Source organism: Xyrauchen texanus, chromosome 21 (genome assembly GCF_025860055.1).
Source record: "Xyrauchen texanus isolate HMW12.3.18 chromosome 21, RBS_HiC_50CHRs, whole genome shotgun sequence".
NCBI classification, from domain to species: domain Eukaryota; kingdom Metazoa; phylum Chordata; class Actinopteri; order Cypriniformes; family Catostomidae; genus Xyrauchen; species Xyrauchen texanus.
The window spans coordinates 16,377,605-16,404,564 of NC_068296.1; the positions used below are offsets into that span (position 1 = coordinate 16,377,605).

Consider the following 26,960-nt stretch of genomic DNA (forward strand, 5'->3'; position numbering starts at 1 on the left):
AATGTGAAAGTAGAAGTGCTATAGTGGTCACCTGAAAGTAATGCGAGCTTCCAAACAGGTTGGCTCACAGCCATCCTACCTGATTATAAATAGAGGCGTTTCTTTTTTTCAAGCTCAAGTAATTTGTTGAGCAATGTATGGAGATTTTACACCCGGAATTCACAGAAATGACAATCAATATCAAAAGCAGAGTGCTGTTGAACCGAATATCAACACAGCTGTGCTCCAGATTATCAGTAAAATCAGCATAAGTATTATCCTACTTGTGTAATATGGCATATATATATATATATATATATATATATATATATATATATATATATATAATGACAGTTCTTTAAACAATAAGTTAATTTTGAGTAACTTACATTTTAGACACAATATGGCCACTTATTTTGTCTATTTTTGGTATGCTAATGAAAATGGTACCTAAGGCAGCTAAAGTAGGATCAACCGTTGCACGTTGCAGGGCAATGCACAAACTGACAGCCTGTCTACTGGCGTGAACATAGATTAGTAAAGTAATATAAATAGTAAGGCGTCCTAATGCTGTTACACTAAATATCAGCACTCTTGGAATGCTGCTTGTCCAATCAGATCAGAGCAAATTCTTTTTAGCAAGTCAGTCCACTCGACGGTCATTTTTGGAACACTCTCGGGCAGGCTAGGCAGCTATTTTTCTATGTAGACAAGCAGCATAACAGCGCAGCTCATTTCTCGCAGTTAACTGTTGTATAGTTGTGAATGACAAATGCTGACAACACTGAAAATGTCAGAAGGTATAAAACGAGCAAAAACAATTAACTTCTTTATTCAGCTCCTTGCATCTAATAAGGGTCACTGTGATGTGCACACTATGAAAATGAGGAAATTGTTGATGAACCATAACAGCTTTCTGTGGGAAAGTTATCCACAAACAAAGCTAGGGTCAACAACAATAAGCTAGATGAATAAAATGAGCCTCCCATTTCTCTGAAACCCCAAACAAAGAGAAGTTAAAAGAAGGAGGGGGGTTCTACAGACAAGAGATGACTTGGACTCCCTGACTTTTATTTGTGATTTGAGCACTGGCAGAGACAGGGTGAAGATCAAACAGTGCCCACATACAGACAACTCAAAAAGGTAGAACGAGTAAGACGTCTCAGCATTAGCTCAAGAAGCACTTTTAGAAGCACTTTTGCCATGACTCACTGGAACTGGAAAATTAGTCCAACTCATTTCTGGATGCATTAGCAGTTGCGACATTTCCACAAACATTAGCCTTGGTCTTGTGCGCCGTCTACACAAGTGCCGTTTTCCCCTTCCTGTCCCTCATTCCTTTTTGCACAATTCCTGGAGATCTGGTCCAAATGAAACAGATGTTCTCCAGATGTTCCTTAAAAGCTTTCCATTTTATCACCGTAAATTGGAGACTAATCTTGTTTGTCTAGAATCAACTGGTCAGAGAGTCACAGTTCCAGACGTCCCAGAAACTTTATATTCAAAAAGATCTGTATAAATTCACTTGTAATACAGCAGATATGAAATATATAATAAGAACTTGAACAAAACATATAAAAAAGACTCCAATACTACTTAAATTTACATTTGGCCCTTAAATTCTAATGGCCTCAGCTGTAGCCTCCAGTGAGCGGCCTGTCTCGGATTGCGTCCTGAGGATAGTGTTCTGTGACCAGGCAGATGAGTTTAGCAGGCCGGCCAGTCCTCCACTCTACACTGGGCCTTTGTTCCCCTCTGAAACTTAATCCGCAGAAACATTAAGTACCCACACACACACACTTAGAGAAGGGAACCTCTGCACACAGGCTAACACACTGTCATAAAGTCTAAAGGCCCCAGCACACTTACGAAATAGTTGTTCTTTCTTCGACCAGAGGTAAAAAGAAGTTTGAAACAGCTGAGCAACGACTGTTTGGGAACATTCAGACATCCGCCACATTGCTGTGGGTGGCATTTAGAAGGCTATTTACATAATGCAATGACACACAGTTATTGTGATTTTTGATTACACTGATACTACTGCAAATATGGGTGTATAAAGAGTGATAATGGGCAGAATGCAGACAAAAGAATAAGTGAATGGCTTTCACTGCAGATGGTATTTAAGATTATTTGAGTAGATTTGATTCCTTTTGTAGAGTAATTAAACAAAATAAATAGCATGACACAATTTTGGTAAATGTCTCTATGCGAATGATACAGTACAGATGTAGGTAAATCTGCACCAGCTCGCTAAAACCTCTGCATGACGGTGTGTTCATGTTGACTGATCTTAACTGAATGAACGTGAATTTGCTGTCTGCCTCAAAGTAGGTGGAGCTCAGTCACACCTACTGATGATGTGACCCAATGGCAGTAAGGTGTTTAGCAGCTGTTCAGAAGTTTTCCTAAAAGTTCACCCAGGCAAGCCTAACGAACCACTAAAACAAACTAAAACAAACTTTTTTTGGCCAGATTTTTTTCGAAATGTTACACTCGTTCATTCTTCAATTTCGAAGGAAATATGCAGAGGCTTTATGATCTGCAAACCAGCTGGAGAAAAGACTCCATATTGGGAGTTTTTCTGATCAAAAATGCGTTATAGCACATTAACAATAAGTTTTCATCTGGATAATTAAAATAAAAAGACATATGAAACCTTTTATAGTGGTTTCTATTATATCTTGTAGTACAAACTTCAAAGGAATACCACTTACTATTACATCTTGTATACTGTGTAATAGGTGTATTATTGTGTGCATATTGTGTATTATGTGAATACTATTCACATAGTAAGGTAAATTCTGAAGGTCAAGGGGTCATCATTACAATAATTACTTACAGTTAACTCCAATTCCAGAATCATAAAACAACACCGAAACCCAACCGTTGGCATACGCATCATATCAGGCATGACAACTTTAGGAACTCACTTAAGGAAGTATCTCTGGCCCGAGGGAGTCTTGGCCATCTCCCAGCCTGGCGGTAGCGGCACATCATCGGGTATCTCGAAAGAGGACTGACGGAGGTGTTGAGGTGGGGGGTTTGCTTGACCCATGTTATTCAGGGCGCCCGGGGAAACTGCACCCAGCTGCAAGGAGGCAGGAGAAGAGTGCGCCCTCACGTGCTGGGGTGTGAGTGTACTAGCAGTACCTGCATCCGTGCTGGCCTGTAGAGGGTTAGACGATTAGACTCACATAAACAAAACATTCATTAGGCATATAATGTAGTTAAAAAGCAAGTTAAAAAGACTACAAAAATGGGCTCAGTAGGGAAGAGATTTGTGTGTAAACCTCAATGCATAAAATCCTGCAAAACACAGATTCTTTTTTATCAAAGTCATATATACACATAGAACATGATTGCACACATGTGCATGTTCACCCACATGCATATACACATACAGGACATGTGAACTTTGGTGGGGTTAGGGAGTAAGGGAAGTGAGTCAGTTATTTTTCATCGGATAAAGGGAAAGTTAGAGTACATATGAACTTGGACAATAATAACAACAAAGCCTTTTCCCAATATGAATAAAAACACAGCCCTCTGACACAAAACAAACTCTAGTGACAAGATTTATTCACAAGGGCACTGCTGTCATTTTGAATTATAGCTTAGTTTTGCTTTCATTAGTTTTATCAGCTCCAATTTCAACAACAAAAAATTAAGAAATGGATGTGGCCTATACTGTAGACTTGAGGAGGAGCTTTGTAGGAAACAGGCTGTCCAGGGGCAACTTTATAGCACAACTCAACCTCTACTGTGCTCAGTGAAGTTAACATCGGCGCATGCGCGAGATGCGATTCCAAGATCGATAAAAAAATAGATTTTTGTAGCTCGTAGTTTTGTTAAGCTTTAAACATAGAAAACAGTCATTTCTACAGTAACTTTTCATAGATTTAATCGAAAAGGAATGGCCTATTTAACATTTCACTACATTTAACAGAGACGTTTATGCAACCTTCAAAAAAATGGTTTAACTAAAATATAACTATAAAATGTATTATAAACATTACAGTGCTACAGTAAAATACAAATTGTAAGAACACATTGAGGGAAACGTTTTATAGAAAGATAAAGGTGTAAAAGTACATTTAACTTTTACTGTTGAGTGTTAATGAATGAACTGTGCAGTGAAGATGATGTCACAATATAGTTTCAACACCTCATCCACACTGCTATCGTCGCGACAATCTACAACGCTGCCATTATAACCATCGAATAACCAAACTTGACTTTGTAGTGCATGTAGCTCGTATTTTTATGCAAATTGCGAGCACAAAAAGTCGCTGAACTTTTTTTGTCTTACTCGATATTTGTATGTTTTCTTTTCGTTTAAATGTCCTAATATGCACATGTTTGCATGTATCTGTGCATTGTTTTTAAAAACATAAAAAATTAAGTTGTGGAGAAAGTCGCTAAACGGTGCAGTGGGCCCTGTGCGCCTGTCGCGTCGCCCGCTTGCTGTTGATGAGCAGGAAAAGTTGGGGAAATAGTTTGTGGCTTCTGTGGGGGTGGTCTTACTTGTCTGGAGTGCGAATTTGGCTCTGGTGGCTTAAAGAAGGAGTCTGGCAGCTTTCTCATCCTCATCGGCACGGAGGGGGGAACTATGGCATTTTTCGGGTTCATCACAGCGTTAAAAAGAGCCTCCAGATCGGTCTCTGAGTCTCCCCGAACATGGACGATCTGGTGGCCGGCAGGAGGGTTGTGCTGGCTCGGATCCATGACTCCAGACAAAATATAGTGTTATCTGTGAGAAACTGTTCTTCTGTCTATCCGCCTGAACAAGTGTACACGGGAAAGTCAAAAAGCCATACAAATTCAAAGGTAAATCCAAACAGGCCAGATCCTGTTCCTCCCCTTTATTAATTATCCAAGCCTTGCAAAAAAAAGTAGGCAACGATCTATTTTTCTGCTTCCCGAAAACACCGCTATAAATATGGAAACGCGCATATCTACTAAAGATGATCCTTAAAATGTATTCTAAAGTCTCTTAAGTCTTCTAACAGTGTCCGTATGAGTTTTCCAAAAGTTTAAGGATCTTCCAATGCAAACATTGGCGATGACTGTTCTGCGCATTGAAAATCACAGCCCACTCACTAACCTAACTAACTTTTTGTCTCAACTTCTGAAACTTTGGGCAGGACGTCCAACATTATGAGTCATGTGACCACTGACTCAGAGAGGGCGGGGCTTGAGATCCTTTAAACGCAACACGCTTTCGGTGGTCTTATAAAAAAATATAATAAACTACTAAAAACTAGCGTTACTCAGCCTTAACAAATAGGTACAACGGGGCTAAAAGCCCCCCTTCCGCGATAAAAATCTTATTTTATTTTATCCCAAAACACTCAACAGCAACAAAACCCACCACCGTGCTTTCCATGACACCTGTTTGTCACAATACACTGCGAAATATTAATGGATGAAATCATAGCGTGTAATGTCTAAAGTTTGATTTGAGGTAATTTGATCTAATATTTAATAATTTTTAAAATGTTTCAAATTTATGTATCACATTTATTTTGAGACAAAATAGGCTACTTGTTTGTCATTTTCAGTTTTGTTAAAGGTGATTGAAGCAAACGTTTTTTAATATCTGCCTAATAAATGAAATGATTTATAATTTTGGGGTAAAAAAAAAACTCCCCTGTTGAAGGGGATAAAGGACCCCATAAAACACTTTTTCTTTTTTTTTAAGTGGGGCGAATAGATTGGTTATGAAAATATTTCAAAATGGGGTCACATTGACTGATTCGATTACAATGAAATGTATTTGTTTATAAAATACTTCAGATGTTATGAAATGCCAAATGTGACTGAAATTAACTGAAAATCTTTATTTGTTACTCAAAAAAAGCATCTTACTGTCTCAAAATAATTTACCTCAGTTGACAAATTTTGCCCTGTTCACACAATGTCACTCTAACCCCCCTGGTGGCCTTTTACCCCAAGTGTGGGGTAAAATGTTTCCTCGCCACCTTTAAAAATAAAAAAAATCAATCAATCAAAACAACTTTCCATTATTATTTATTTTCATTTATTTTTATTTATGATGTTGGTCCATCAATATAAATTTGTTTCAACTTTGATACACTTTGTGACCAGAAAAAAAAGCACATTTTCCTTAAGCTGTGCCTTTAGCCACATTGTACACTTTTTATAATATTTCAAACAGTCAGTATTTTTTATTTAAAACAATCTGCCTTCACAGGCTGGTTGCTAAGATTTTGTATAAATTATTTACTATTTTAGCCTCAATTTATTAACTCTGTATCACCAAGTAATAATTCTATAAGTAATATTTTATCTATTTTCCATCCTAATAAAGTGCACAGACAGTGACTATTGTTGTTGTGTGTGTATTTTAAAACGGTGTCACAATTTTTTGATTCATTTTTAGGCTATGTCATGCAGTGTCACTCACCATGGAACAGTATACAAAAATACACCAGCGAAGTTCAAGCTCTCAGCTCTTTATGAATAAAGAAATAAATTGTCTTTCATTCTGTAGAAAGCCACAGAAAAGTAGTTCCATGCTGTTCCCATAATTGTTATGCAAATGAGTCTTCCCGGTCCATTGAGAAATAATTTTGTCAAGACTCTTTTCCCATACATTTAACATTGAGTGACTGATAATGAACCCCTTTTAATCCCCTGCGGGAACAGAAAGAGCATGATGAATTAATTAAAAAAGTTACTTTGTACTTTTCCCTTTAACCAGCCAACCAATATACAGCCCTAACAAGAACTGTCTCTGTAAGCAATATATAAATAACCACATTATGTGCAGGGTTTCTTTCAGTCCCTTGTAATTTGGATTCTGCTCTGAATTATATCGGTATTACACTCTAGTATTCATGAACAGAAGGTACAATGGCAACATTTTGGTTAAAAGGGCAGTTCACCCAAATATGCAAATTTTCTCATCATTAATATTAAACATTGATCTGTTTCTCACCAACACCTATTTTATCACTTCTGAAGATATGAATTTAACCACTGGATTCTTATGGATTACTTTTGTTCTGCCTTTATGTGCTTTTTGAAGCTTCAACATTTTGTTACCAATTCACTTGGATTGTTTGGACCTAAAGTGCTGAAATATTCTTCTAATAATCTTTGTGTTCAGCAGAAGAAATAAAGAAAGTCATACACATCTGGAATGGCATGAGAATTTGGGTGAACTATCCCTTTAAATGCTTTTATGTTTCTGTGAACAGCTTCACACAATCACTTTTACTTTATCATATTCAAGGTGCTTAACTGTAATGCAACTAGTTGTTGTCTATGTTCAGTAAACTATGTTGCTGTCATGTTTTGAATATACAGCCTGTGCGTTTGAGATTATTAAAAAGTTGTAAATATCCCGAAATGATTGAGGCAAAATTTGAGGTTTGTTCTGGGGGCTACCCTGCCCAACCCTGGGGAAGACCACCCACTTAGCTGTCCTGAGGGTGACTCCATCATTTAGTCAACATGTCCCAACATCTTTGAGCCTGTGACAATTGTTTACAATCGTTGGCATCAGAATTACTTGAGAAACGGGAGTGTAATTGAACTTTTTTTTTATTTATTTTTTTGCCATTGTATTGTAATTGAGTGGGTTACCTAAATGAAAAGCAGTTATACTTTTTTCAATCTTATAGATGTCAAAATTTACAAACAATGTGGAGATTTATTTTATTCTTTTCCATTTCTACTTGCTTTCTTAATAATCACAGTTATTATACAGTATCTGTATAATCAGCGTGCTGAATATCTGAAGGTGGCAACATTTGCAAAATCCCTAATTTCTCCAAGTATGGGAACTGAAATATTTGTGCGCCCCCTATAGGCCAATGGCACGTTTGAGATGATGTAGTTATTGGCTGAATCTAATGTGTAGACATTAGATTCTGGTGTTTGTTTGCATCATCCTAATTAGAGACTAATATTGTGAAAATAACAAAAGCAATAATCATTCTTTAAAAAAAATCATATTTACCAAGCATAGATGATAATACAGAAAATATTTAATTTAATTTGTTTTGCATTGTGTTAATATTTTAGTTTGTTAAGTAGTACTTTTAGATAACATAATTAACTATTTTAAATTATGTTTTTATAAAAGCATGAATTGAGTAGGTCAACATTTTTGCATCTCTATCATAAGCTCATAAGCTCATACCAGGGGCGTAACTACATTTACAGTTAGTCATTTAGCAGTCGCTTTTATCCAAAGTGACTTACAAATGAGGAACATAGCAAGCTATTTGTCATACAAAGTTCAACAACATCTACAGTGTTGTACTGCCAAGCTCTCAAGGTGAATATTTCATGAATGTTTAGAAGGTAACAGCAGATCATGTGGATGTTGGAAGCTCATCCCACCACAATGGAAAAAGAAAGTGAAAGACTGTGAAATAGACTTTGAGCCTCTTTGTGATGGGCCCACTAGGCATTGCTTGTTCATAGATTGCAGAGAGTGATTTGGAGCATAACCTGAAGAAGTGAATTGAAGTAAGACGGTGCGGTTCCATTGGCTGTCCTGAAAGCCAGAGTCAAAGCCTTGAATTTGTTGCAGGCAGCTACAGGTAACCAGTGAAGTGAGATCAAGAGTGGGGTGACATGAACCCTTTTTGGCTAATTGAAGACCAGACGTTCTGCTGCATTCTGGACCACCTGCAGTGGCTTAATTGTGTTAAATGGTGAGCCAGCCAACAAAGCATTGCAGTAGTCCAGTCTTGAAATGATCAGAGATTGGACCAGGAGCTGTGCAGCATATTCAGACAGGAAATTGAGTGGTGGTGGTGTAGTGGTCTTAGCACATAACTGGTAATCTGGTAATCAGAAGGACGCTGGTTCAAACCCCACACCACCATTGTGTCCTTGAGCTCCAGGTTGCTCCAGGGGGATTGTTCCTGTAATAAGGGCTCTATAAGTTGCTTTGGATAAAAGCGTCTGCCAAATGCATAAATGGAAATGGAAAGGTCTGATTTATCTGATGTTGTACAGCATGAATCTGCAAGACTAGTAGGTTGATGAGATGTGGGTGGTAAAATGTATCTAGTCATCTACCACCACTCCTAGGTTCCGAGCTGTTCTGGTTGGTATTTGTGTAGTTGAACCAAGATGAATAGTGAGGTTGTGGTCAACAGATGGGTTGGCTGGGATCCCGAGGAGTTCTGCATTGGCAAGGGAGTGCAGGGTTCTGTCTAACTACAGGGAGGAAAGGGTGGGTAGCCACCCCAGGGTCTGGGGTGAGAGGGGGCCTGCAACAGTCGACCAAAAGGAACCATAAAAATTATTGTTGGCCCAGCGGGTGATGATAAATGACTCAGGCTTCCCAAGGAGTGGGCCCGACAGATTCTTTGCACTGGGGCCCGTAAGGCCCAAGTTACGCTACTGGCTCATACACTACATTTGTCACAATCTTTCTATTTAGTTTGCTAAATGTGGAAGTCTATACAATTTGCCATTCTGTAAGACTAAAACAGCAAAGTTATCTCTTAATCCCCAGCCTACTGTGACTGTGATGGTTTAATTGCAGTGTTTTGTTGCATAACATGAATATGTCAACAGTTGACTGACTGCTGACTGATCCTATTATAACAAAAACAAGGAAATTGCCATGCCCTTCCCTTTCTATCTATTCACTCCATACACATTTTATTCATCATTAAAATGGAGCTTACATGCCAGCAATATGCAAACAGTACATCTTAATTAAATGGCTCTTAAGAGGCATTGGATTGTAAAATGTGTATTTTGTGTCTTAAGTAATTTTTTTTTTTATTATTATTATTTTTGCAATGAACCACACCTTAGGCACTTTAACATGGTTTTAGTCACCAGTAGTACCTTTTTGAAGTATAGTTGACCCCTTAAAATGTTTTAGGCACTAAAAAAAATTTGCATAGTGTGGATGTCTTCAAAAAAAAATGCTATAAATAAATATAAATACATAGTTTTAATTTATCACTTAATGGCATACAAAGTCCAGTAAACATAAAAAAGCTAAATCAATATTTGGTGTGACCACCTTTGCCCTTAAAATAGCCCCAATACTCTTAGGTACACCTGGACACAATGTTTTTTGGTTGTTGGTAGATAGGATGATCCAAGCTTCTTGGAGAACTCACCACAGCTCTTCTATGTGTTTAGGCTGTCTCAATTGCTTCTGTCTCTTTATGTAATCTCAGACTTACACAATGTTCATTTGGGGGCTTTGTGGGGTTCTTCTGTTCTAATCTTTTCTATTTGCAAAAGTAATGTTTGGGAGTCTAACATTCTATTGACACACTAAAGCTGAAGATATACATAACTATCTTAAGACAAATGCTTTTGTGAAACATCTTATGTGCATAAGACTTTTGCACAGTACTGTATCTTGCATAAATTGACAGGACTTACAGTATATTTATTTGGACTTTAGATGTCAACAAGTTGTCATTACAACAGCCTGTTCACTTTAAAATGTTAAGAGTAGGGAAGATTGAATGACTATAAGTGGAAACCTAAAACCCACATAAAACTCATCCACGAAGGAAATCTAACAAGTTGAACGTGAAATTTAGGTGAGAACCTGCCCTTCAGTCTGTATAGTACAGATGAACTTTGAGTCTGAAACCAGTCCAGCAAGTGTGTTCTTGCAATACATTTAAATTCGTCACATTTCAAAGAGGGAAGGCAATCACTGCCAAATTCTTCAAAGGTGGAGGGACCTCCTCTACCTGCTGCAACAAGCCAAGGCAAGCTGACTGAAAAGTAACTGCACCCTTCCCAGAAAGACCTGACAAAATGAACTGCTCTGAATGCAGGCACATCTTTAATCATGCATTACATGAAGATACCGGTGTGTTTTTTTTTCTGTTTTATTCGCATGAACATTTAAATAAGCATTGCCTGATATCCAAGTTAATAGTTGTATAAAAAATGGACAGTATGCTAATTTACATAATATAGCAAGTCATCATACTGTCAAGAGTGGTAAAAGAAGGGGTGTCAAATCACAAGGACAGGGTCATGGCTAACAGGATGAAAGGTGGGAACTATTCTAGGGGCCTACAGCAATTCCAATTGTATTGATGTAAGGGGCCCAGAGTGTCTAACTACAGCCCTGATCAACCATGTTCTGTTGAAGGAAACTGAAAACTGGTTTATTGAACAATCTAAAACCCTTAAATAGTTTCATTTTCACATCTTTAATAATTAAAATGTTGTAATAACCAAAAACAAATGAGTAATAGTTTCACATATTAATAAAGTTAAAATGAATGATGTTAAAAAAAAAAAGAGTTCATCCAATTAAATGTTTTGTAGGGCCTCTAAAGTCTAAAGTCTTTTGCAATAGCTACACTCACTGAGCACTTTATTAGGAAGACATGTACAGCTACTCATTCATGTGATTATCTAATCAACCAATCATGTGGCAGCAGTGCAATGCATAAAATCATGCAGATATAGGAGCTTCAGTTAATGTTCACACCAACCATCAGAATGAGGAAAAAATGTGATCTCAATTGCTGGATTTCCAATGACAAGTGCTTTTTTTCAAAGAATTGTGTGCCAAGGTCGGACCTTTCGGTGGGCTATTGTTACGCAGGCAGACGAGGAGTGGGGATCTAAATGCGGTTTATTGAAAATAATAAGACAAACAAGACTGGAACAAACAAAACATCCACGAGGGAAAACAAAAGATATAAACAAGGGAAAACATCCACGACGGGCTCGGGCAGGAACACAGACCAGAGTACAAGACATTAACATAGCATTTAAACATTCACATTTGAACATACATTCAACGACCAACAATGACTGACCAAACAACCAGGGTTTAAATACAGAGGGATAATGATAACCAAACGAGACACAGGTGAGAACAATGAATGACTGGCAAATGATGAGGGCAGGGATTTATGGGAAGTGTAGTTTATGACAAGAGAAACACAGGGCAGACAACAGGGGATCGTGACAGCTATAGTCATATCAAGCAATCGGCACTCATAAAACATGCACAAACAGTCAAAACACATCAGTGTTTTGCGAATATACCATTTCCATCACCTTAATGTGCATTTTAACTAAAGCAAAACTCTAGAAAATCCACCTCCTCCTAGCGCATTACATTTTAAGTGAATTTAGAAAGTTTATTCACATATCAAGCGTTTCCATTTAGGATTTCTTATGCACAATTTCAAAATGTGCATAAAAATAATTGGATGGAATCCCGACAAGTGATTTCAATCGTGACATGATTGTTGGTTCCAGACGGGCTGGTTTGTGGATTTCTGTAACTGCTGATCTCCTGGGATTTTCACACACAACAGTCTCTAGAATTTACTCAGAATGTGCCAAAAACAAAAAGCATCCAGTGAGTGACAGTGCTGTGAATGAAAGAGGTAAACAGAGAATGGGCAATCTGGTTCAAGCTGACAGAAAGGCTACGGTAACTCAGATAACCAATCTGTACAATTATAGTGAGCAGAATAGCATCTCAGTATGCTCAACAGTGTTCAGTTGTGATGCTGGCTTATTCTTAAAGTCAGATAAATTGATCAGTAAAGTGGTGCTTGCTTGTTCAACACAATATTCACTGGAACTGGAATTCAACATGCTGCTACCGAATGTGTGATTCAGAGTTTGCATCTTTCCACTAAGATTACATTTCCACTCCAGTGATGGTTAGATTTATGGTTGGTATTTGGGGGCAGAGTTAATTGTGCACTTAGTAACATTTGTGTTTGTGTTATTTTGGACTAACAATTACACCTAGTGGTGTGGATGCATTCAAAAATCAATAGTATCATTCAAAATCAATAATTTTCATTGTATAAATTCACTATTCACAGTCAGCCATGATACATTTAATCCTGTAAGTGTCCGATAACAGGGCAGTTACTGAGATTAAGTAAGTAGTCTTCAGCTGGTCATGTGATCTCAGCGTGACAGCCCCCATGAAAGGACCCTTGCCAAGTTGATTTAAACAGCTTTAATTAGGTTACTGATATGACTAGTCCTCATCTCATGTGATGTCATTTTATACATATGTTTCAAAATTACATTTAATTTGTTTAGGAGAATACATTTGTAATTAGGAAATAATTACTGAGTGAATCTTTAATATGCATTCCTCTTCACTGTATTACATTATTTACAAATAAAACACCTTGTTTTACAACTCACTTTTGGTGCCACTCTGTGGTCATTTCACCCAGAAACTGGAGCTCACATGTGCCCATATGTTCATTGTAGACAATCACTCCAAAGTCATTTATGCCTTTCTCCCAAGCTACTGTTTTTTGAGAAGACTGAAACAGAATCTCTTGCAGTATTTCCCTGTAGTTTGCACCAACAAGCCCTGCTAATGAGAACTTCACCACACTTTATGGTCCACCTCGGATTGCATAGAGTGTGTTAAAGGAATATTCCAGATTTGATCAAAGTTAAGCTCAATCGACAGCATTTGTGGCATAATATTGAATGCCTAAAAACAATTATAATAATCTGACGTCAATTTGAATGTATTTTTTGTCATAATCAATATTATGTTACAAATGCTGTCAATTGAGCTTTACCTGGAATACTCCTTTATGCTGTGGGTGTTACATATGTGCCATACAGTTGAGTTAAGAGCATTATAGTTATGTAATCTTAATGAGGAAAAAGGTTACGTGAAAACATGATGTTTGATAGCAGTTACAGGGTGGTGATGGTACAGAGCAGCAGGACACCAAACAGTTGGGTTTAACTTCATTATCCTGAAAAGCTTGTGTGGCGAGTCTCCCATCACTGTAGTAATTAATAGTCACTCAAATGTCACTCTCACATACTGAGTCACACACCTATATAAGCTTTCTCATGCTGATATAGATGAACTACTACTATTACACTCACACACAAACACACAAAACATTTGTGTAAGTCATAGGCACACGCATAATAATACTCACACCCTGAAAAACCTGTCATGATAATGGCAAATGTACAATGTCCATCTGTAGCCAATTTATTCTCGACTGACGCAGAGGTCATGCTGCGCCTGTCTTAGCAGTGGAAATATAAAGCAAAGCAAAACTGTTTTGTTGTTTTTAAATACATTTTATTTTCCACAAATAGTCAATATTATTTAGAATAAAAAGTACAGCAATATACAAATTAATTATGTGCATATTATCAAAAAATATATATTTTCAAGGTAAAAAAAGAAATTTCCACTAATCAGAATGCAAACATATGAAATAAATGTTCTCTAAATACACAAGACAATATGCATTGTTGAATTGTCAGAATTGTTTCACACATATTACATTTGAAAAAAATTACTATCTCAGTACTTTGTCTTGATTTCCAATAAAATGTCTAAATATTCTTAAAACAACAAACAAAAATGAAATCTTGTTTTAAATAAAATAAAAAATGTAAAGTTTAATTTAGTGGGTTTCAAATGTATAATAAAATAAAATAAGTTTCTCTGACTGTTCTCTAGTGCGCATTCATGAGTCTGCAGAGCTTTAGAGCTCTTTGCACAAGAGCTACAGTAGTAACACAGAACGTGAGAGATGGGGTGTTCAAATGAAAATTAATTTTGTTTAGCATCAACAGGACCACCAGCAATATTACAACAGAAAAACAACAGCTTCACACAAACCAGAGAACAGAAATTTCAAACATGTCTGAAGAGTTTGTAGTGGAAGAATAGATTTACCAGAATTACTTTTCTGAACCAGATTCCTCCATTAAACAGAGATGGGGATGAAGCTAAAGTCGCAAAGAAATGCAATAAAAGTTATATTTTCTATGCTAATCAGATATCTTTGTCCTTAGCGGCTGCAACGAGCAATGGGACATTCTGTTGATAACTTGGTTTCTGTATTTGGCGTCACTATGAACTGTCCAAAATGCGATGCATGGTGCTAGGCGATTGTCTTTGTTCCACGACTGCTTTCGGGTCCTTGAATAAGGTATAATGTGCGAGCGAGTAAGGGCAATTGTTGAGCAGGTTCTCAAAAAGCTATTTTATGTTTTCTGTTGTTAATATCACTGGTGGTCCTGTTGAAGCAAAACGAGTTGTCGCTTGAACGCCCCATCTTGCGTGTGCTGCGTAACAACTGTTGCTCTGCAAAGAGCTCTAAAGCTTGCATCATACATTAGATTTCAGTTTGTTTCTCACCAAACCTCATCATATGCTTTCATAATCATCATGAGTCTCATGGAATAATTTATTTAGACTTCTGAATTATACTTTTCTGTCCTTTTGAAGCTCGAAGAGGTGGTCACCATAAACAGCCATTGTTTGACATCACTGAGCACAATTCACAATTTTCTCCCTTTGTGTTAAGAAAAAGAGAGTCATATGGGGTTATAACAACACAGGAGTGAGACAATTATGGAATTTTCATTTTTGGGTGAACTAATCCTTTAATACCTTATGCCATTTTGTTTCTTATAAATATAATGTTTTAGGGATGTTTGTCTACAACAAAAATACTGATTAAGACAATAATTATTTGTATTCTATAAACTCTCTGTGCCACTTAGACACAGACGTATTTGAGTTTGTCTCAGGAATATAAAGTGCGTAACTGTAAGGTTTGAAGATTCAAAAAGTGCTCGTAGAAGGTTGTTGTGGATCATGGCAGGTGTTGTCAGTTCAGGTGCGATTGCCTCGCCTACGCATAGTGACTCCCACACTCTCACCTGTCTGGTTCTGCAGGGAGGAGAAGAAAGAGAGAGGGGACAGATCTGTGAGCAGGTCACATTAGGTCAGGGGAACAGATCGCTTCCTCTCATCATATGGGCAATACTCACAAATGCAGGAGCCAAAGCGAGGATTGCCTTCACTGGTGTGTTGCCAACATCTGTTTCTTGCACATCTGTTAAATCATCTGGAAGTGATCAGGAGTGATGAAGCTATTGCGCATGCCAACAAACACAGGTGTTGCTATTTTGAAAACATTAAAAATAAGAAAAACTCACTTAAACAGACAAATTAAGAGCAACTCTGCTCATGTTAAATAATTATTTTAATCAGGGATACAAATTATTTAGCTGTGATTAATCAGTTTGATAATTGGGTGAAATGTAAGACAAAATGTAGTAAACATATTAGCGTTGACTGTGCTGATTAAATTTACATATTTTAAGATGAATCTGACTCTGCAGGCATTGATTAACTCTATCCAGTGACTGCAGGATCTTCTGCTCCTCCAGTGAGAGAGTACTGATGATGAGAGACTGTGTTCTCTGGCTCTGTGGGACTGTGCTGGTCTGGTGGGACAGAGACCAGTCCACTGCTTTATGAACACCATCTGTCACCTCTGGGCCAGGAACACAGGACAAAGACAATAAAGAATGGAAATACTTCAAGTGGTCCAAATCACAACTTAAACACATAAGTGTTGTAAATTATGTACAATTATGCATATTACAAATGTTTGAATGTCAAGAATGATTTGGTAAAAGTAACTTTTGCCACACTTGCCAATGGGCAGGTGAATTGAGAAAATTTACCGACCATAAATATTTCGTACTGCCATGAAACTGTATTTTGCATAATGTTTTCTTTAATTTGTATCTGGTACAAAATACAAATACAATAAGTCTGGAGTGGAGTGCGGAGATTGTGGCAGCTTTCGAGGATGTGTTAAGTAGAAGGGGGTTTTGGGATTTGTTTGATTATTTAACATTTTTGGGGGACTCTCGGGGAGGGGCTGTGGAGAGAAAAGGTTAGTTTTAATTATCTATGATTATTATATATTTTTCAGGGTTGTTCGTTGGGGTTAAGGGTGGGGTTGGTGATTGGGGAGGGGTAATGGTGGGGGTTAAATGTAAATGTTGATTCAATGTATATATGTTGTGTTAGTCTTTGAATCAATAAAAATTGTTAATTACAAAAAATACAAAATAAGTCAATACAGAAGCACTCTCATTGTGGAATAAGTGGAGCCAGAGCTCTTTAAAGGAAACACCCTGGGATTACATCTTTAATGCAGTTATATTTATTGTGTTATAGCTTTAAAGTTCAAATAATAAGGAAGCTGTTCATGTAAATAACTACAAACTCTGAAACAGGCATATCTGTGTGTGGTCAGTGCCTCTTCTATGAGTTGCACAAATGTCCCGATCTAAGGGGGAGAGATTGAAACTGCGCCTGGTTGAGGCACACTCTGTCTCAGGGAAGCTTGTCCCTCGAGCGCATGCGCTTGCTGCAGCTAGATTATAACGTGATGGCTCACGACCATTATACACTGCAACAAAATACATTTTTGATTTGATTTTGGCTTGTTTTCCAATATGAATATCTAAAACTAATTTAAAACAATGTACATTTACTTTAGAAGCTATACTGCAGAATAAAGAATTGTTATCTGAGAATGTTGAATATAATATAAAAAATACAAATATTTAAAAATACCTAAAATTTATTTAAAAAAAGATGAATTCACCTGAGAAGCATCATATACGATATTTAGACTTGCTTTTAGATGATAGCTTTTGAATATAAGTACATTTTGTATTTACTGCACTGAAAAAATACATGTGTATTATATACATAATACACATATATTTAAGATACATTCTCTTAAAGCAAATCTAAATATCTTATATGTTGCTTCTCAAGTAAATGTATCTTGTTTTAAGAATTTTTAGACAATTTTAAATGGAAAAAAAGAAACTCTTGATAACAATAGTATTTTTTTTTTTGCAGTAATTTGTATTTTTTACTGAATTAAACTTAATAAAAAGTACTTTTTACTTTCATTCAGTGAATATCATTTAAAGTTACTTTCAAAAAATGATTTTGTCCTCTTTATTGTTAGCAAGCACGTTTAATACAACTTTTTTTCAGATAAAAAATGGTTACAAAATATGTGTCACAACAGATGTTTTCTTTGATAGATGGTTTGTATGACTTTTTTATTTACCATCTAAAGTCAGTTTTTACTCACATTTAGTGCTTTATGTGTGTTCATCTTGGACCCTGTCTACAAGTACATGCTTTGAACATACTGCAACATATGAGCATTGTTAAATTGATATTAGATTCATTGTTTTACAAATGAGATTTATAGGAATAATTAATAAAAAAATGAAAATTCTGTCATCAGTTACGAACCCTCTTAATGTTCTGTAAAGGAGTTCAATGGAAAGGAGGAGGCGAAAACCGGCTTGTCAATATAAATCATATTTTAATGAATAACTTAAACCAAAAGACATGGACATGTCCTCACATGACGGACATGTCCTCTCGGAGGCTTAATTTGCCTGATAAGGGACCGGGTGTGTATAATCACAACCCGGCCCCGCCCTCCGCCCTGCCACATGTTCCAAAACCTTATTTTCACTCTTCCATGAAACAAAAAGATGTTAGGCAGAATGACAACCATTCACTTTCATTGCATCTTTTTTAAAAAAATTTTTTACATACAATGTAAGTAAACGGTGACTTAGGTATAATACATATTTTGTGTTCCACAGAAGAAAGTCATATGGGTTTGAAACAACATGAGGTTGAGTAAATGATGAGGAGAACTAGCCCTTTAAGAAAATCTTGAAACATTGAAAACTGAGCAACCCCAAATATCCAAATAATAATATAAATTACCTTCAATGTCTGCTGCATGACCATTTTTATTTGGGTGTGGCATTTTTGGCACAGTGACCTGTTAAACCAAAATCAACCAATCAAAAATTATCAATGAATATAAACACTTAATCTGAGAATGTAAATTAGTCAAAAAACATACATAAAAGCTCCATAGGTATATTTTCAACATTGCATTTATCCTTCAAACAACAAACTTGATGCTGTAAATAAACCAATGCAAAATGAAATAGTTGTAAGTCACATTTCACATAGCAGTAACAGCATTTTTTTCTTTGCTTCCTAAGACAATAACATGAATATTTGTGTATGTGTGAGTGTACCTGATAAGGAAAAGTGGGCTTTCTCTGTGCTGTTCCTGTAGTTTGGGTTCTGCTGCCTTCCACTGAAACTCTGTTCTTCACCATGTTTCTTTCCATAGTCTCCTCACTGGATTTCTCACAAATTTACAGAGGAATCTAATTTTAAAAAGCACATTCATACCAGGCCGAGCACATTAATTCATTAGCAGATCACTTTACCTCAGAGTCTGGGTCAACAATTACCATTGAAAGCAAGCAATGTTCTGAATAATAGTGTCCTTCATTTATGGGCCCAGATCACAAGAGGCAAACTTAAACTCTGTATATCCATGCAGCTGTAATGTCTAAACAGCTCTAGTGAAGCAAATAAGATGTCTTTAATTGTATCACTTATATTGTGCCACCAGGGACACATTTCCTGGCTTTTGGACTTTGAGGAGATAAATGCTTTAAAAGGATCCTTTTGATGGCATTAATAATCTAAACCTTTGGCCTCTTACCATTAGATGAGGACAAGAAAAAGCCACCCATTCTTGAGACTCCTTTGACTCCACTGATCAAGCTATCACCATTGACGGCAACATGGGACAGACTGGCACAGGCTTGAGGCAAAATAGACAACGGGCCATTGTTAGTCAGGAAACTTTGAGGGTCACCTAAGTCCATTCAGAGTAATAGTGATAGAAAGACCCCCCCCCCCCATCATTTATTTACCTGATCTGTTTGACTTTCTTTCTTCTCTGTAGGTCTATACAATCCAAGTGAATGGTGACCAAAACTTTTAAGCTCCATATAGCATATAAAGTCAGCATAAAAGTAATCAATAGTGACTCCAGTGGTTTAATCCATGTCTTCTGAAGTGATCCAATCAATTTTGGTCGAGAACAGACCAAAATGTCACAAAACTTTCACTATATATCTTGACATCTGCAGTCAACTTGGCAATCATGATTTCAAGCATAATTACACTTCTTAGTGGCATCTGGTGCTCTGCGTGTGCGCCAAGCACTAGGAAGTGTAATCAAGCTTGAAATTATGATTATTAAAAAATAAGTTACATTTTGGTTTGTTCTCACTTAAAATCTCTTGGATTGTTTCAGAAGATATGGATTAAACCACTGAAGTCTTATGGAATAATTTTATGCTGCCTTTATTTGCTTTTTGGAACTTCAAAGTTTTGGTTTGTGTGCACACCTGGGATGGCATAAGGGACAGTAAATGATGAGAGAATTTCATTTTTGGGTGAACTAAGACAGTTCAAGGGAAAGGTCCCAAAGTATGAAACTTTCTTCTCCTGTTATGAAGGTCTCATCCTCCAAGATATCCAGAGGTTTTCTTATGTCATAAAAAATAATTGTTCCTTGAGGAACAACACTCATCATTAAACGGATCAATTTCAACAACGTAGTAATCCCAAGTGGTGCAGTGCTATGCAAAGAGCCAAAGAAAACAGATCCAACACTAAAAAGGAGCCTTTCCCAAAATATCCCCTAAGAATCTCAAACAAAGCTGCTGAACTTGCCGACAAACAAAGAGAGTTCAGTTCCTTCAATAGACTCACATTTGACTATGACAAAGTGCAGTATATTTAATGGGAAGAAATCTGATTCTAGCTGGAATGTTCCTTATTAGTTGAAAGACACCAAACCTGAAATATTTTTTTCCACAGCAAGTAAACAATCATTCTTCAATTTTCACATTTTTTTAAAGAAAAAGAAAACAAACAGAAGGGAAAATAGAAAAAGCAAAGTCAGAAACTCTATGTTGTAACTAGGCGCAGTAATTTTACTGTCAATGCTGAAGGAACAAATAGTGCACTGTGCAAAGCAGCACACTCACAACCAATTTAAACACATTTCATTTTTAGTATACAGCTATGTTGAGCAGGACTTTGGATCAATAGAATTACTCAGCAGGCAGGGCTACTCATTTACATTTACATTTATGCATTTGGCAGACGCTTTTATACAAAGCGACTTGCAGTGCAATTATTACAGGGACAATTCCCCCGGAGCAACCTGGAGTTAAGTGCCTTGCTCAAGGACACAAAGGTGGTGGCTGTGGGGTTCGAACCAGTGACCTTCTGATTACCAGTTATGTGCTTTAGACCTCTATGCCACCATCAACAGCGTATGCCAGCGTAATATGCAGAGACAATTATTAGTAAGCCATTCATAGGTTAATTTTCTTGAAAACTTTAAGCACTGTGTCTCTGTGGCACTATAACATTTTAGTCTGTTTGTTTTGAGAGACCCACTCCAACACCGTTACTCAACCAATGGTGCGAGTTGGGGGTGAGACTATCTGACTGTTTGAACATAAGTAGATGAAAGGCATGTTCAGAAGGCTGTTTTGAAAACATTGTTTATTTTTGCAGTTCCATTCGGTGGCACTAGTGTCACAGGAAATACATACTTCAGCTTTAAGTTTCTACTTGATCTAACCCTTAAAAATAACTTTTGTTAGTGTAACCTAATATAGTCAAATTAATTAAGTTATATTAAATTATATTTAAGACTTTTTTTAAAACCAACTGATTCAGTTGCTACTACATTAAGCTTTTTTTTTTAGGTTTACCTGACAAAACCAAGCAAACAATATGTGACTCATTGCTTGTCATGGTTGCTCGGGACAAAAAAACTCCATTGTAAGGCCACATCCCCACTACTCATGAAAACTCAGTTTTAATTTTTCTAACGTCATTGTTTTCCAAAGTATGCAATAATGGGGAGAATTTTTTAAATGCTCCATTAGTTGAAAATGTATTAATGTGGACGTGGCATAAGTGCCATGCACAATTCTGCAAATTCCTCAAGTAAAATAAAAATGTGTTAGGAAAGAAAAGGGTTTGCTTTACCATCTTTGCTGGCTAAAGCACTTTGGACTCCATGCCACAGAAGTGTGATCTCATCTGTTGAAGTCTGGTCCAAACAGATACCTTTCTCTCCACATCTGAGCCTTCAGATGTTTGCAAGTACATCTGGAGGGGAGAGGGAATAGATGCCCTTGGACACAGTCTCATGTGCGTAGGTATAATGAGTCGCCGCTGGAGCAAAGAGAGCATCTTTATCTGTTTTAAGGATAGGCAGGTGAGCCATTGTCTGGCTATCTGGATTGTCTTTGTACAGGGCCAGCTCAACTGGCAGACCTGGTTTGCTCTGTACACCATCATCACGGTAGGCTGCCTTGAGGTTGTACTGTACACTGGGTACTTGGCTAAGTTACACTCCGTAACTTCTGGTTTTGGAGGGGGCCAAGGCACCAAGATCTTCCCCTGGGTCTTGGCCACATGTTGCACTTCCCTGGCATATTGTTGTCTGATGATAGTGCCCTTTCTGGCCCGGGACTTAATGGGACCTAAGCCGACTCTGGTTGAGTGCACTCTCTGGGTAGTCTGAAGGCCCCCAACATAAAGGCCTCCTCTTTGTTCCGTGGGCTCCCTTATATTCACTTGCATACAGCTTTCTTGGAGTCCTAAATCTGCCCAAGCTTGTCTAGATGATTGGGCTCACAAGGGCCAGTGAAGGTCCAGAAATACCCCTGTGAGTAAATTCACATAGTCTGAGTTCTGCAAACCCTGCTGTAGATCTGCTGAGAGGTGTTTATGTGTTTGTTGAGGCAGGTAAGCATGCATGCTTTTTGGTAATGCTTGCTTGCTGGGGTCTTTACACATTTTGCTCTTTGAGTTTTGCCCTGACCAGCTCCACACTGTCCCTAATTAATATGTCTAGGGGTGTATGCTAATTTTACATTTCCTGATTTGGTTTTTAAATGTTTTTTCATGTTTAGGATGTGTGGGATCTATTCTTATACTCTCCTCTCTGCTCAGAGGTTTGGATTCTCTCTTGAGCCCTCTAGCATTGTCTACATCTGGCTTGCGTTTATGGGACTGTAACGAACTCAGCGTCTCTATTGTTTTAATGTCTAAGTTCCGGGAATATTATGTTCAGACCAGCAGCAGAAGCGCTTGAGAACACTTCGAACATACTGTCCCTGTATTTGCATCTACTGGCTGAAAGAGCTGTCTGTCTTTCTGATGAATGTCTAGCGTGTTTCTTTTCCAGGGTTGTTGTCTGTGGATTGGATTCTGTCTTGAACACTTTAGTCAGACTTGAGGATTCCAGGGGTGTGGAATCTGACATGGTCTGTGTTTTGCCGTGGGTAACCACACATCCTTTGTCTTTCAAAATAATTCCTTTAGTCATTATGATGAGTCATATGTTCTGAATTAGCTGATAAATCCTGCTGAGCCAATTCTTTTTTAAAACAAAGAGTACACTGGGTGTCAAAGCTCTGCATTTCGTCCTTTAGGTTACATTGTTCTGTTGCTTGTGTAACATTCTGGAGACTCCTGCTTTCCTCTGCTGACTCATGATGCCTGGGTTTGCCTTCATGGTTTAAGACCTCCTCCAGGAAACTCTTAACTGCAGAGTAGGAGGGGTTTGGCGATGAAAACAGGTTGTTTTTTTGGGGTCTTGGAGCTTAGGGGGAATCATGAGGGAGAAGGAGGACTGGGCAGAGTTGGTGCTTTGGTGGGAACAACAAACCAGGTTAGAGCAGCTCACTGATATATTGCCATGGGTTTGCTGAGGTTCTCTAAGTTGTCCAGACTAGACAGGCTCTCTGTCTTACTATGATATCAAGATACTCCTAAAAATAAATAAATAAATAAATATATATATATATATATATATATATATATATATATATATATATATATATACACTACTGGTCAAAAGTTTTTAAACACTTGACTGAAATGTTTCTCATGATCTTAAAAATCTTTTGATCTGAAGAAGTATGCTTAAACGTTTTAAATGAGTTTTGTAGACAAAAATATAATTGTGCCACCATATTAATTTATTTCATTATAAAACTAAAATGTAATAAAAAATGTTTTTGAAATGGATAACTTGGACCAAATAATAAAGTAATGCAGCCAATAAGTGTCCAACATAGATGGGAACTCCTTCAACACTGTTTAAAAAGCATCCCAAGGTGAAACCTCAAGAAGTTGGTTGAGAAAATTCTAGGCAAAGGGTGACTACTTTGAAGATGCTAAAATATAACACAGTTTTGATTTATTTTGGACTTTGTTTAGTCACAACATAATTTCCATAGTTTTTTGATTTTGCTATGACTTTGCTATTATTCTAAAATGTGAAAACAAAATAAAAATAAAAAAAATGTGTTTCAAAACTTTTGACCGGTAGTGTATATAAAAAACTTTAAACAACTTATACTGTGATACTGGTTTACTGAGTGCTTTTAGGAGATCATGTTGTATACTTCATTGCTGAGGGATAGAAAAAAAATATGAAGATACCCTTTAACATTTGAAAGACAATAATATAATTCTTAGTTTCTGCAACAACAGTATAATTAATAGGACACGTCAAAATTTATTTTGAGTATATTATAGATTATCTCTAGGGATAGGGATAGTTCACCCCAAAATGAACATTCTGTTATAATTTACTCACCCTTGTGTTGTTCCAAACCTTTATGATTTCAGTGGAATACAAAAGGAGATGTTAGACAGAATATTAGGGATTGACAGCATCATTCCCCATTCCCTTTAAAGTAATAGTTTCCCAAAAAATGAAAATTCTTTCATCATTTACTCACCCTCATGCCATCCCAGTGTATGACTTTATTTCTTCTGATCAACACAAATGAAGATTTTTAGAAGAACATGTCAGCTCTGTAGGTCCATACAATGCAAGTGAATGATCAGCAGAAATGATGTGCTCCAAAAAGCACATAAATGCACCATACAAATAATCCAAAGGACTTCAGTGGTTTAATCCATGTCTTCTGAGGTGTGGGTGAGAAACAGATCAATATTGAATTAAGTTTTTACTATTAATCTTCAGTTTGACCAGCCATCCTATGTGGATTCGCAAGAGGATGAAGTTCTTCTTTTTCTGTTTTTTGGCAATTTGGCAGGGAGGAGAAATAAAGAAAAGGGAGGGAAAAAGTAAAGGAAAATAATAAATAAATCATATTTGCCCAACTGCCCAGTAGGTGGCGATTTGCACAAAGAATTTTAATTGCCAAAAACCCCAGAATACAACCTCTTGTAAAGCGGATAGGAGGGCATTTTTAAAGTAGATTAATGTAAAAAAAAGTACTTAAATATTGATCGGTTTCATATCACTTCAGAAGACATGGAGTAAACCACTAGAGTCCTATTGAATACTTTTATGCTCCCTTTATGTGCTTTTTGGACCATTACATTTCTGGCCACCATTCACTTGAATTGTATGGACCTACAGAGCTGAGATATTCTACTAAAAATATTTGTTTCTGTTCTGTAGAAGATATAAAGTCATACACATCTGGAATGCATGGGTGAGTAAACAAATTTTCATTTTTGGGAGAAATATTCCTTTAACTGTGTGGAAAAAAGTGTAGTGATGACATTACTCCAAATATCTCCTCTTGTGTTCCACAGACAAAAAGGTAATGTGGGTTTGGAACAACATAAGGGTGAGTAAACGATAAGAGAATTTTCATTTTTGTGTGAACCCTTTAAGGATCTGCGTTCTTGGATCTGCATGAAAAAGCTTTAGGATTAGGAATCTTAAATCTGCTTTACCAAGAAAAATCATAAATAATGCCATACAAAATGGTAGCATGCTGAACCTCCAAGATGAAAATGAAATGCAGACAGAGCACAATGGTCACATACATTACTATGTAGGGCATTCGATTTCAAAAGTCTGACTACATTTGTGCATAAAATGTAACACTTTTCCAAGAATACCTAAGCCTAAAACATATCCTATAAATAGGATATAGGATATTACCATATGTTCAGAGTTCTACATATATATACAAATTATGTGTTGCTCCAAGCCAGTGTAGGTAAAATTCTAGTTCCAAGTATAAGAGGACATACAGTAACTGAGTGTGTGTGACTGAAAAAAGATAAGGAGGAAGAGGAGGGAATGTGTGCATTACATTTACATTTATGCATTTGGCAGACGCTTTTATCCAAAGCGACTTACAGTGCACTTATTACAGGGACAATCCCCCCGGAGCAACCTGGAGTTAAGTGCCTTGCTCAAGGACACAATGGTGGTGGCTGTGGGGATCAAACCAGCATCCTTCTGATTACCAGTTTACCAGTTATGTGGTTTAGACCACTACACCACCACCACTCCGTGCATGCGTGTGTCTCTGCGGTTTTAATTTGGGTATGCATGATTAAAGCATCAGGATGAGCTTGTCCCTTTAAAAGATCTCAGTTTGTTCAAAAGATTCATGTTGTGGCATGTGGAGCCCTGGGCTAAAATTACAATGTGTGTGTGTGTGTGTGTGTGTGTGTTTTAACAGTTGGACTCACTTGGCTCTTAACACACTCACACCTCTTATTCAGATTTACCAACAGCCTCTATTACAGGCCCTGTGAAAATCACTGTGAACTGTCATTAGAAAAGGAAGTTGATAAAAACAAAAAATCAATATCACATTATTTTGCCACATTTCACACAAAAAACCTTGACCCAGAATAATACATATTCTTGCAGAACACACCATAGACTATATTCATTTGTTACTGTACTGCACTGTAGGTTAACTAATGTTAACTATGTGTTACCAAAATATTCTTTATATAAGATTTACCACAACTATCTTCAGAAAATGTATTTATATTCATCTGTAGGATGACCTGCTCTTTGTACAGAGTTTGTTTCATGCATCTCATTGAGGAAGAGCAGCTGGTTGTTCTTGAAGTTACTCAGGCTATTCTCCTGCATGGGTTTGGCATAGGCCTCAGCTGCAGATCGGCAAATAAAGTTCCTGGTGCAGCCAAAAGTATAAATTTTTTTATTAACTCAAAATCAGTTGGAAATCAGACATTTTGGTTTGACTTTATTAAAACTGTTATTAAAAGGATAGTTCACCCAAAATGTTTCATTCTCTCATTATTTACTCACCCTCATGCCATCCCAGATGTGTATGACTTTCTTCTAATGAACACAAACAAAGATTTTTAGAAGAATATTTTAGCTCTGTAGGTCCATACAATGCAAGTGAAGGGTGGCCTGATCTTTGAAGCTCCAAAAAACACATAAAGG

The 26,960-nt window shown here is 37.0% G+C and overlaps 1 protein-coding gene across 1 annotated transcript in view; it reads right to left on the reverse strand.

Annotated features, from left to right (window-relative positions):
• The window catches only part of LOC127661544 (transcriptional coactivator YAP1-like), a 40,023-nt gene extending 34,928 nt beyond the window's left edge, over window positions 1-5,095 (reverse strand). Inside the window, exons 1-2 of the mRNA XM_052152299.1 lie at window positions 4,507-5,095; window positions 2,913-3,148 (exon numbers count right to left, since the gene is read on the reverse strand). Of these exons, the coding sequence (XP_052008259.1) occupies window positions 2,913-3,148; window positions 4,507-4,707 (437 nt within the window). The 5' untranslated portion in view covers window positions 4,708-5,095. The remainder of the gene's footprint in view (window positions 1-2,912; window positions 3,149-4,506) is intronic.
• Between the last annotated feature and the right edge of the window lie 21,865 nt (window positions 5,096-26,960).